The 12,400-nt window shown below is 40.1% G+C and overlaps 2 protein-coding genes across 6 annotated transcripts; both read right to left on the bottom strand.

Annotated features, from left to right (window-relative positions):
* Window positions 1-358: 358 nt before the first annotated feature.
* LOC127765712 (putative yippee-like protein Os10g0369500) lies at window positions 359-3,048 on the bottom strand. The gene is made up of 3 exons (XM_052290653.1): window positions 2,513-3,048; window positions 1,662-1,770; window positions 359-631 (listed from the first exon to the last, which is right to left on the bottom strand). The coding sequence occupies exons 1-3, from the start codon at window positions 2,653-2,655 to the stop codon at window positions 551-553; spliced, it is 333 nt and encodes a 110-aa protein (XP_052146613.1). The 5' UTR covers window positions 2,656-3,048; the 3' UTR covers window positions 359-550.
* Window positions 3,049-3,476: 428 nt separating this feature from the next.
* LOC127767082 (scarecrow-like protein 21) lies at window positions 3,477-10,193 on the bottom strand. 5 transcript variants are annotated; one of them, XM_052292300.1, is made up of 5 exons: window positions 9,844-10,132; window positions 9,206-9,318; window positions 7,091-7,160; window positions 4,889-6,662; window positions 3,477-3,991 (listed from the first exon to the last, which is right to left on the bottom strand). In XM_052292300.1, exon 4 carries the CDS (start codon window positions 6,528-6,530, stop codon window positions 4,923-4,925), a length of 1,608 nt encoding a protein of 535 aa, XP_052148260.1. In that variant the 5' UTR covers window positions 6,531-6,662; window positions 7,091-7,160; window positions 9,206-9,318; window positions 9,844-10,132; the 3' UTR covers window positions 3,477-3,991; window positions 4,889-4,922. The 5 variants fall into 5 exon arrangements, with proteins under 5 accessions (XP_052148260.1, XP_052148263.1, XP_052148259.1 ...); XM_052292303.1 differs by lacking the exons at window positions 9,206-9,318; window positions 9,844-10,132 and adding an exon at window positions 10,175-10,193; XM_052292299.1 differs by lacking the exon at window positions 9,206-9,318.
* Window positions 10,194-12,400: the final 2,207 nt, after the last annotated feature.

Below are 12,400 nucleotides of genomic sequence, written 5' to 3'. Positions count from 1 at the left end.
CTTTCCAAATACTACAGATTGGATTTACTTTTTTTTTTTCTTTGTACCTGACTCGACTTTGATTTACGGGATAACAATAAATCTCCTATTTAACTAACCAAACCGGGATATCTATAGAATCACTAGTACAACAAACAAAACAAAAAAAAAATTGTTTTATCAGCAAAGTAAAGCTGATCGCATTATCCCATTCAACGAACTAAACCGGAATATCTGTAGAATCACTCGTACAACACAAACCGAAAAAATATTATTTTATCTGCAAAGTAAAAACGACTGCACCGTATCCCCGCACAAAGAAAAAAAACAGAATCGTCGTGTACATAATCAACGTGTAACAGATGAGATAAACAGGTGGTAACTGAAAACCAAGATGCTATCATTATGTGTCAAATAACATTCGGTACAAACTACCTTTCTTTTGAGTTCAATGTTCATCAATCAAATGGCAGATTGATTTCAAATTTGTCTAGACTACTAATATTGGCAACTGATAAAAAAAAACATATACAAGTTCCGTGTTTGGCTGTTGACAAGCATTCCACCATCATTAGCTGTCCTTCCACATTCTTGCTCTTTCGAGAATGAACTTCCCTTCCTTGTATTTCTGGCTTTGGTCGTAGGCTTTCTCCTGTGGTAAAACACGCTGGAATTAGGATGCATTAATTCAAATAAAATGCTTTACTAATGGTTATGGCGGAATAAGGTGCACGACTGTATAAATGCATTCAATAGAATGTAGTATGTGTGAGCTGTCGAAACTGAAAACCTGAACATTACTCCCAATGGTCATAAAAACATGTCGTTTTGCATATTAACACGATCTTGAAAACACAGCTTTGATCCCTATTTGTTATTGCAATTTATTTATGAAATCCAATGTACTATTTTCAGGGTTTTTCATGCATCCAATCTTAATGATTTAAAATATATCTATGTTCAAACTTGAAAGTTTAACTTGTTAGTATGTTTTTATGACTGAAGGGAGTATTATCCACGGAATGGAGTGAAAGTATGTCAACAGATAAACGAGCATAGATGGATACACGAAAATAGACATAGAGCTACTATATGGAAGGGAAATACGGAGTATTAGTCTGCTACAGCTACTATTCAGTTCGGATGGATGAACCGTGTATTCTGGAAACACTAATGAAAGAGTGAAGTTTGGTAGAAAAAAAAGGGAGAGAAGTTGGGTTGAAGGACCACGAGTAACAAATAACTAATTAGCAGAAAAAGAAATTCAGTTCTGATAAGCAAAAACATTTACACATGGATTAAATATGTGATTTGCAATGTTGACTGATACAATGGCAAGATCTGACGTTACAAATATGCACATAAATTTTCTTCTGAAAAATAGAAACAATATACAAGAACAGGGAACTGAAAGTTGAAATGAGCAAGAACACCAACAGTGGCATAGATGTCAGCTAAACCATGTACCTAGCTGAGATGGCTATGTTTCAATAACATGAGAAGAGAAATAATAATTGATCAAGCCTACACGGTGAAACAGAGTTCACTTAGCTGAACAGTATATGAGTTTCTTAACTACGTTTGTTTCTCACTGAATAGCAATGCTATTTTATCTACTGGCAATCATGCAATTGAGAATATGAAAAATGCACATTCATGATAAACAATTTATGTTTACTTACATATCGCCAGCCAAGAATCTGTTGGCAGCAGCTACAGTAGATGTCATTCACCGTGTGCAGTCCAGTTATAAGATAACGATCCTCGTTAGGGCCTAAGCATATGTTCACTCTGAAATGTCACGAGTAAACAAAATAATAAGCATATGTGAAAAAGAGTATATGAATCAAAAGAATATAGCCTGAACCCTGAAGACATGTTTTTGTCTGTTATTGCTACATGTTATTGAAGTAAAAAAAAAAAGGTATTTTGAATGGTAATGACAAGTAAATCATGCAATGGTATGACGAGCAAATATGTTGGCAAGATCGGAAAAACGTCTGAAAAGAACAATTATACAAGATACAACATTTTGTATGCTAATTAACTGCCAACACAAAGGTCCATACTGATGACAGAAGGGATGTATCATATTAAACAAACTACTGCAATTGAATGTATTCTAAATGAATTGGCATTCCAGCTTATTTACATCTGATTGATTCGTTGAACCATGCGAGTGTTTCTTGTACCATAACATCGATAGGAACATAATATTTCATAGCAATTGTCAATTTTGTCGACGATAAAAACTGTATCGTTAACATTTCTCCATCACACACTCAACTCGCTGGAAAGCAGATATCATGAACAAACGACTGAAAATTCTTGGACTGCAGAGCAGCATTGCCAAATCTTGGCCCGTCTATTGCAACGCAGAGACTCCTAATTCAAAAGGAATTCCGAAGCGGGTCAGCCTCCAACCACAACCACAGCAGATCATTTTGATCCACGTAACTGGCACACTCGACGACGCAAACACAGCGAAGAGATTAAGGAGAGAGAGAGAGCAGGGGATCGGAAGGGGACGCACACATGATCGAAGAGGTAGGCGCGGCCGGAGCTGCCCTGGAACTCCTTGGAGATGATGGCGTCCTTGGACGCGGCGTCGACGCGGCATCGCCTGCACTTGAACACCCCGTTCCCGTCCAGTCGCTGCACGAACAGCAACCCCATCCCCCCCAACCAACACCACAATTCCCCCCCAAAAAAACCAAAACGTCCAGATCGATGATGGATCAAAATCCCCGCAACGCTCGCGAGGATCAAATCAAATCAGTAGACGAGACTCGTGAGGGAAGGGAAGGGGAGACGCGGCGCCCAAGAAAGCGTCGCGTCGCCTTTCCCCCTTCCCTTGGAGTTGAAGAAACGGCGGCGGGTTGGGAGGGGAAAGGAAACCGGAAACGAAACGAGAGAAAAAAAAGGGGGAGGAGGTGAGAGACGAGCGATGAAGCGAACGAATGAATGCGGCGTGGGGCACGGCACGGCAGCGAACCCAGTGTACCGTGTCGCGCTGCGTGCGCCGCGGCCGCGTCGGGTGCCGGTTCGAGTCGTAGGAGGAGAAGAAGACGAGGGCCCAACGCGACACGGTGAGGGGAGTGGGAGAAGAACAGAAACCGCACCGTTTTTCCGCCGCGGAATCCACTCCTTTCCGTGCTGCTTGCCGCGCGCGATTCGCAAGCCAATCACGCGTTCCGCCGCGATGCAAACGGGCCGGGCACGCCGTTTGGTCACGCATCAGGTGCAATTTTTGGTGTTTGGGTAGCAAGGTTGTGTTCTTTTCTCCTGATAATCTACTGGAGGAGATGAAGATGAAGATTAAGTTTTTACGCAAAACAAGTGATATTAACATATGATTGATTAAGTTTTAATTATTACATACTTGAAAAATAGATTAATATGATATTTTAGAGTAACTTTTATATAAAATGTTTTCGCACGAAACGCACCGTTTAGCGGTTTGAAAAGCTGTGCCATAAAAAATCTTCATTCAACTCTTGTTGGAGAGAATAACGGGACCTAAAAACACCGAGATTGTATAGCCGAGCAGCAGCAGATCCAGAATTCAGTGAGGCATATCATCATTGTAGTAGCATAGGATCCAGAATTCACATTGAGACGTCATTGTATTGTACAACGAGCAGGATCAAGAAACGGACTCTGGTGACCAGACTCTCTTCTTGACTGACTTTTAAAACAGACGTTCTATTAAGACGGGGATTCTGGTGACCAGACTCTACTTGACTGATCGACATAAAACGGACATTCTACCATGAGCAGGTAAAACAGTACAGTGTACACCTATATTGCGACTGGACTGGACTATGGGAAGTCAGGAAGAGTATTCTGCCTATGGCGATTAAATCTGATGGATGGTAAGCATACGAGGGTTTAGAGATGGGTGCCAACAAGCAAGCGACCACATTGTTCTGGACTATGGAGTTCTCTCTGTCTCTATGAAGATCAGGTTCCACCTTGGATTCATGCGTCCACCAAGAAGCCACGAAAGAACCTGCAGCCAATAAAATTGGAACAGGTTGAGCACTGAATTTCTAGTCCATGGCACAAGCATATGTGCTTAACCATAAGATGACACAATAAACAGCAAAACACTAACCACCATTTGAGTTATGGCATTAACTATAGAACATACTGCCTCGGATCAAACTTAGATACCATTTCCGGTCCAGCCATAGACTAGGCAAAGAATTAGTGCCTTATGTTTTGACATATGTCTAACCATATTCATTATATATCCATCTCTCTAGCAAATTACTGAGAACAAAAGGTAATTAATAGGTTCATTTGGTCCATAACGCTTATTAGGAATCCAATACAAGAAGAATTTAAGCAAAATGATGATTTCTAAAACGGCATCTATTTTGGGATGGAGGTATCCTGGTAATATTTTAAATGTAATGAGATTGCACACATCAATGATGCCCAGTAGCGTTTACCACTGGATAACGTAACATTCACAGTAGGATACTCTTCTTGATTGCATCTAAAATAAACAAACCTAGTACAATAAGGTTTGATTATTTTGTGACATCCCATAGTAGATTTGTTTATTTTGGGACTGAGGGAATAAATCATATAGGTGATTTGTTTCCTTCCATGTGTAGGCACTATAATGTTGTAATGGTGCATGAGATCTTCATATAATCATTCCATATCAAATTAACTAAACGCATCAGTCAATGGTGCAATACCAAGTTTAGAAACTGTAATAAATTGTGCATGCTTATTTTTAATTGCCTAGATGGAAAGCCTACACTGTCACATGAAAACCTGATGCATTTCCCTTTTTTTTTTCTTTTGGAACTACAAACTATCAATAGTTAATTTTATTTCCTGTGATAAAATTTGGCATATTCACTGCGTTAAGTATGAGATGCCAACAACATACCTAAAGAAGCTTCTTCCAAATTAACACGGAGATGTCACCGCCATGCAGAAGATACAACCAGCTTTCTGTTCTTCCATCCAAGATAAAGGGCACCATCTCTCTCCTCTAGCTTGTAGTAACTGTGGTAACTATCCAGCAACTTTTTGATAGTGTTGTTCACCAGTGCACTTAGTGGGTACGGCCTAAAGCCAGCCATTGAAAGCCTTGCCCTCCATTTTCCAAAAGGCTCGTGCCTCTCCACCCTTTCTGCACCTTCACATGCAATCAAATTAACAATATCTCTTGCAACACAGTGTTGCTCAGTGCTAATCCGCTTCTTGTCATCCCTTGGGCAAGCAACATCTAAAGCTTCAAACATAGCTGTGTAATAATCAAGAGTTTCCAAGTATCTATTGAAGAAAGGTGCAGTGTTTGTGTTTGCTTCCTGTTCTACAAGAGTTACCACCCTCGGAGAGAGCCCCTTGACCATTCTCAATATCCTGTCCCGGTGATTTTCTATGCCCACACTCTCATCAGGAGTGTGATGCAGCTGGTAGGCAAAATTAACAACAATAACCTCCCCAGATCTTATATCAAGATGTTCAAGCATAACCTCATGACTAGCTGCTGGGACAGCATTGAACTCAAAGGGCAGACCACATGACTGGGCAATATTGAATAACCGCCGTCCGACTATATCCAGTCCACCACCTCGGGCATGGGCAGAATTCGAGTCATCTATACCAGTAATCCTCAGGTATGGTGGTCCCCCAGGCCTTGCAGCAAGGGCCTGTATCATAGTTGCCCACTGGCTACCTTGAGCAATTTGGAAGTCGATGATGTGAACAAAGTTCTCGCCCTTAACAGCCTCTGCAATTGCTCCATTGGCAGACATGTAACCAAACTTGAAAAACGGGCATATCTCATAGAGGAGATGCATATAAGACATGAGCTCAAAGCTAGTAGGTTCTTTACACTTCAGGGATTTATATAAGGCATGCCCAGTCGAAGAAAGCCTGGCAACAAGGCCTTCCAACATATAGGCTCCAAGGCGTTGCATCGGCTCTCCAGAAATGGAAACCATGTTCCTTAACTCAGATATCAGCAAGTCCCTATACCAACTATTCTCATCAACAGCCTTACCGCATGCTGCAATTACCTGCTTCAAGTCCCCTGTATTGATTCCCAGATGCTCCCTCCAGTTATCTTGGTAAAAAGCAGAATCAGTAAGTAAGGAGCAGTCCGAGCTAACTGTGTCAGGTTCAGGTCCAAACATTGCATTCTCTATCTCCTCAATTGTTGTAAACCTCAAGCCTGGAACTTCAGTAACACATGAAGCACTTGCAGGGGAACCAGATGTGTGCTCTGAGTGGCTATCTTGCTGAGAAATGGGGCTCCCACTTATGTGGGAGGATGTAGAGCTATGTGCTGGATACACAAAATTGCCTGAGGATGAATCTAGAGTGCAGTACTGTGCTTGCAACCCCTGAGCCTTAGAATTGCCGTTCTGTGAACCATCATCAGATGACGCGTAAAGATCCTCATGATTTTGTTGCACATGGTAAGTACCATTTTGCCCCACATGCATTGAACTCCGGCTGTAGTATGGTATTTGAGAATTGTCTGGATATCTGTATGGTCGGTTAGAGGCCTGCATTGACATATTCTCTGGTGCAACCTTCTGGATTTTATTTATATGCTGGAGTCGCTGAGGGATGATGCACTTCCGAACAATTAATAGGGAGTTGATCTTGCCGTTGTTATCACTGAATATTCAGCGCCACAATGGTAATAGCTGATTATGACAAAGAGAATATAAATGGAAGTTATAATAATAATAGATGTTTAATAATGAATTACGGAACTAAAATAATCTGAGCAGTTTGAGGTTAAAACTAGGAAAGTATTCTCAGCTCAACACATGAATGTAAGTGCCAATTATCAGCCCAAAAGAAATAATCTTGTTTGAGTTGTTTCATGGTAATGTACAATGGAACAATTCAAAGGACGTGACAGTTTGTTTCACAAAATAAAATGTTTAAGTAACTTTCTTTCACTGAAAAATTAACCCAACTTCAACTTGACAGAATCATTAATCGGTGTATTCTTCCTCTGGGATTTACATCTCTTGTTTGACTCCTGGGACTTTCCTTGACACTTAAGGAAAGAAATAAACTACAACGAGAGGAGTCTGAAGAAATCTTTCGACTAAAAAACACTTACATCAAAGTGGGATTGATCACAAATCTTTAGTGGTAGGCCCTCCTTTAGCAGCTGAAGACAAATTCTGGTCCTAACAATAAGAAAGAGGTGAAATTTCAGCAAATAGTCACCACCAAAGTTAGATAGGCATTTTTAAAAATAGAAAGTATGAGTTAGCATACTTTAGAATCCAAGGCCACAAAGTTTTCACACAAACATAAGATCCACACATGGACAATTTTGTTGATGACACACAATATAAAATAAATTTATTGTCACGGTATGAGTAATAGCTGATAAGCTCACAAACAAAAAGAAGAGTGTTAGATCAAGCAATGGCAGATGGAGGTAGAGAGGTGTAGGGTCAAAGGAATTGGCCCAACAAAACACATAAGCTGCATAATATATTCTTTTATACATTTGGGCGTGGATCCAAATTAGCAATGTAAAATAAATAAATAATACAAATTCACGCTGATGCAGAACTGTAGTTCAGATGGCATGCAAAGGAATACATAATTTTGCCACAAATAGAAATATAATCTACAATGCATCCACAATCCAACTAAACAGCATGGCCATGACTGCGACAGGGCCAGACACTCCGTGTTTGCTTACATGTTATCAGAGCCACTATCATATGTAACTCTCAACCGAACATGTTTGCAAGCTTGTAACTACCAAGTGTCGAAAAACCTTTGTTTTAAAATAATGCTTCGCCATCGTGGTGCACAGAAGTATATCACGAATAATTCCATCGTCGCATTGTTAACACAAGTACATTGCTTTTGTGCCTCATAGATTAGCACTTAACTGAAATGTGGTTTATGCTATTTGAAAGTGATCATTATAAAATTATTTGTAATAAAGTATAGCATGTGATAAATCAACGCCAGGGGGGTTAGCAAAAAATGTGTATGGAACACTTTTACAGTTTTGCATATTCATTATATAGTTATATGTCACTGTGTCAGCACTCCGCAGTTTTAAAGAAAGGGCTAAATTTGTCTCTGCCACTTAAGGAGTGATGAAATCTCTTGTCATGCGTATTTTGCTTTGCCACTGGCGGCTAGCACAAATGAGTGCCAAAAGTGGGATTTTTGTATTAGTGGCAAATAAAAGATGAATATTCTTAGTGGCTAAATAAAAAAAAATTAACACAAAGAAATGATGTATCTTCTTGCCTGTCATGACCCGAGGTCACCCATGACATTGCCTATGCTATTTGTGTGTAAATGTTGTGTGTTGTGCCTTTTCATTATCCTAGTATTACGGAAATACCTCACAGCTCAATCCTGTAATGCAAGAACTGGACAAAGAAACACAGCTTTGGGGGCATTTGGAAGTCCTGTATTGCAAGCGCTGGATACAGAAAGTTTTGGAGGCAACCTAATTTGATTACAGTTAAAAAAGACAGGGAAGAATTCAATACAAACATGTATGATGAGCACAGAAAATAATACTGCAGGATTTCACATGATTAAAACAGAGCATCAATCTCGATTCATTTAAGTTAACACTCATTAATTTTCCCCGGAAAAAAGAAACACTCATTAATTTGATTATAGATTCTGAATATTTACATGATTAGTGCATCGGCAAGCCATCAAGGTGTATGGTACTATGGTCCAACTCCCCTCGGAATTTAGATGACTGGAACTTCTTGGATGGAATTATATGATTAGGATTCTATGGTGCCATTTTGGAACAAAACCAAAAGAGTAGTGGAAATAAGACAAGAGAGATCTGGTGTTCCTGACCATTGGACTTAATAAGAATCATTTTGTTGGATTCCATAATATCCAAAAAGACTAGATTGGTCTGAAACTTTGAAAGGCAGTCTGAGTCTCATGCTATTGCTTCACTCCTGAATCATGGTTGTAGGATGATATTGGGATACACATACTGGAGCATACTATCAGAATTACAGTCACCAAACAAGGAATCAAAACAGAGATGCAGATACCATTCCTCTTTCCATAGTTAAGATGAATCAACTTTTAACCTGTTCCAAATCTCAGTCAATAGTATTTCTTCTGGCAACAAATTGTATAATCTGTACAAAAAACGTCAAAATACAGGCGTATTTCTAAATACAAGAAGTGGAGATACATTGTTGATATGAGCAAAGTTCACCTTGAGGACATTCATTAGAAACGGAGAAACCAAATCGGATCTATTGCACGACACGTTGCCTCCACCTCTCACACCTCCGGCGCCCTTCTTCTATCTACCGGCTTCCCCACCAACTACACAATCTCCCAAACTGGAGTCATTTCAACTCATAAGCAAAACCCGGGGCTCAAAACTATTGATTCCCCATTAAAGGCTTCCATTTCAACCCATAATTAAAAACTTCCAAACTTGGGCTAGAAACGTTCGATCCCCGATTAAAGACTTCCATTTCAGGGCAAAAATTATAGTACCAATTGAAGAAAAAAAATCAAAATGAAATCGAAAAGGAAAACAAACTGGAAAATTTTCCTAATCACCTCCCCGGCTGCTCACCGCCGCCGCCGCTTCGGCTGATGAAAAGGCAGCTCCGGCCGGCGGTGGCGGAGGGTGGCCAGACCTCGATTCGGCAGGCCATCGCGAACAAGAACGCAACTACCTAAACCCGAAACCGATTCCGCCATTAACAAACAAACATGACGCGCTCAATCTCACGCGCGGCACCGCACCAAACAACCAAACCTACTCCTCCTCCTCCTCCTACGCTTCAACTCCGAGAAAGAGAGAGACACAGGGAGCCAGAGGGAGACAGAGGCTTGTACCTTGAGGAAGAAAGCTTCAGGGCAACAACAACAACAGCAACAACCACTACCACCCTTACCAAGATTAATGGGGCTAAACCTAAACACGACTAGCTCGAAGGCGCGAGGTGGGAGAAGAGATCAACAAGATTGAGGAGAAGGGCAATCTCAAGTCTCAACTATAGGAGTATCATCACGGACAGGTGGATGAGGGGGATGTGGTGTGCTGCAACGGCAAGCGAACCCCCTCATCAATTTCTTGTAGGAGTAATAAACAAAATGGAAGCAAATTAAGCATAAACAGTAACTTAACCCAGCAAAGGGAGAGAATAATGATGGCCAGCTAACGCACCTGGTGGTTGCAATTAAACAGTTTAGTTTAATCAGTAGTACAGGTAACAAATGTTGCTGCGCCCCACATGCTCTCTTTTAATCACACGTCTGTTCACTAATCGCTACCCTCCGTCGTACGGCTGTGGTAGCTGTAGTTTTTTTTTTTCACGAATCAGCGAACCGTGAATTTTACTTAAATACAGTAAATTTAGTAGAGCTCCAACTTTTATATTTAACTTTAGAAGTTAAGTCTGAATTAAAGTTATAAAGCGACCTAAACCTAATTTTATATCTCTAGTATATTTTAGGAGGGCGTTCCAACTAGCTTCACTTCAATTCTAGAAATGGAGTTGGAGCTGGAATCGTGCCAAACAGACCATAAGAGAAAACTATTGTGGTATTAGTAGTAATCAGTAGGGTTGATATGATCGTTGTGGACCAGTTACTAGCATAAAAAATGTAATGATGCATTGTAGTACTATGCGTCGAGATATTTTGTAAAATTTGACGGCCATTTTGCTGGGGGCCACCAAATTTGATGGTCTCATTTTTTTATGCTTATGATTATCAGCTAAATTTTAAATTTTCAACCTTAAATTTGTAGTTGATTTTAAGGTTTTTTATCGAAATTTACTTTTCAATCTTTGCTTTTAGATCATTAAAAACACATAAATATTCGTAAAATTATTTTTTATTTATAAATTTGTTGTTTGGCTTATTCCTCCAACGAGCCATCCGAAGGCCTCCTTTCTTATTACAGATAAGATGACAACTGCAGTTTGCAAGTGCTCTCTTACCAAACGCCTTGTGTTCCGTACTTCTGTGTATAATGTTCTACAGTAGTGTTGAGAGATGAATGAGATTCTTCTTCCTCCACTTTTATAACGCTGGTACTTGTGCACCTAGTAGAGCTTTCCAAGAAGCTGCTAAGAGCAAGTTAAATAGTAGTATAGCCCACTACTAGCTGTAATTCATCTATAGTTAATCTAATAGCCAATTCATATAATTACTTACTGTACTATTAATATATGGTCCCACCTGTCATACATACACAGTGTCTTGGAGTCCGTGCTACAGCTGGCTACAGATCTGTAGCCCGCTGCTCTTCTCTCTTATCTTTTATCTCATTAAAATATGTTTATAGCTGGCTACTAGTCTGCTATTGTACCTGCTCTAATAGCCTCTTATAACACTGTTTAAGCCGACAAGTGTAAACTGTTAGATTTATTTGTGTGTCCCTCATCAGGTGATCACTGATCAGAGGGGCCACATGAAAATCCTCAGCTAACTTGGCTGGGATTAAAACGAGGTAGTCGGTAGTCCCACACGTGTGTCACAATCCTAGTAGAGCATGGCTCGTTGTCCAGTCGACGATCGAGCTTTGGACAGATACTTTTGTCGCCATGGGGGTGGATGGGATTTTCGTGTACTACAGTATTTATGTCTCTTGTGACTCCTCCCCGGTGATGCAGGTCCTTTTCGTCCGATACAGGTCTTAGGTCCCAATTCTTCATACTATTACTGAAAATGGTCAGTGTCTCCTCATCACTGCAGCTTCATGCCTTCATGTACCCGTGTACAATGTAGAGAAAAAAGTATGAGCTTGTTTAGAGTACCTTACCAAAACCAATGTTTTAATATGGTACCATTGTAAATTAATGTGTTTGGGTTGATATCAATTAGAAACCAAATTCTATATTAGTATTATGGTGAAGCAACTTATAGAATTATGCCAAATTGAACATCATCATACCAATAATTTTGGCTTGAAACTAAACCATCACATATACTATTCAAATAGAAAACTGATAAGATATATTTTGGCATCAATCCAAGTGACCATATAAACCATGATATGTACTGTACAAGATAAGAATTTGACCAAAACTTGGAAGGAATTTGATTTCCTACCAAAGGCCGTGAAAAGTACTACAGTGCACCTTGCTTTAAGTTTTGTCCAAACTAGTATCGAACCAAATACGGAACATTAATCGTTTCTAAAATAAACACTCCAGCCTTGTACAGTTGTACCGATCTCATCCCTCCGAACCAACCGCTACTATTATATGTTTCGATGAAACTCAACCAAATAGGAGTATTTCCTTTCCTGTCAAATTTCAACCCCAGTATTTAAGAACAACGGAGCAAGGCGATGACGAGAGCATGAGTGCACGCGTGCGTAAGCTGGATCGCCACAGGCTAGGGGCCGCAGCTTGTTTTGGAGGCGGAGCACTAGTCTTCCACG

The sequence above is a fragment of the Oryza glaberrima genome, chromosome 3 (assembly GCF_000147395.1).
Source record: "Oryza glaberrima chromosome 3, OglaRS2, whole genome shotgun sequence".
Classification (NCBI taxonomy): domain Eukaryota; kingdom Viridiplantae; phylum Streptophyta; class Magnoliopsida; order Poales; family Poaceae; genus Oryza; species Oryza glaberrima.
Note: the sequence above shows the minus strand (reverse complement) of the source record. Positions and strands in the feature narration are given on the sequence as shown.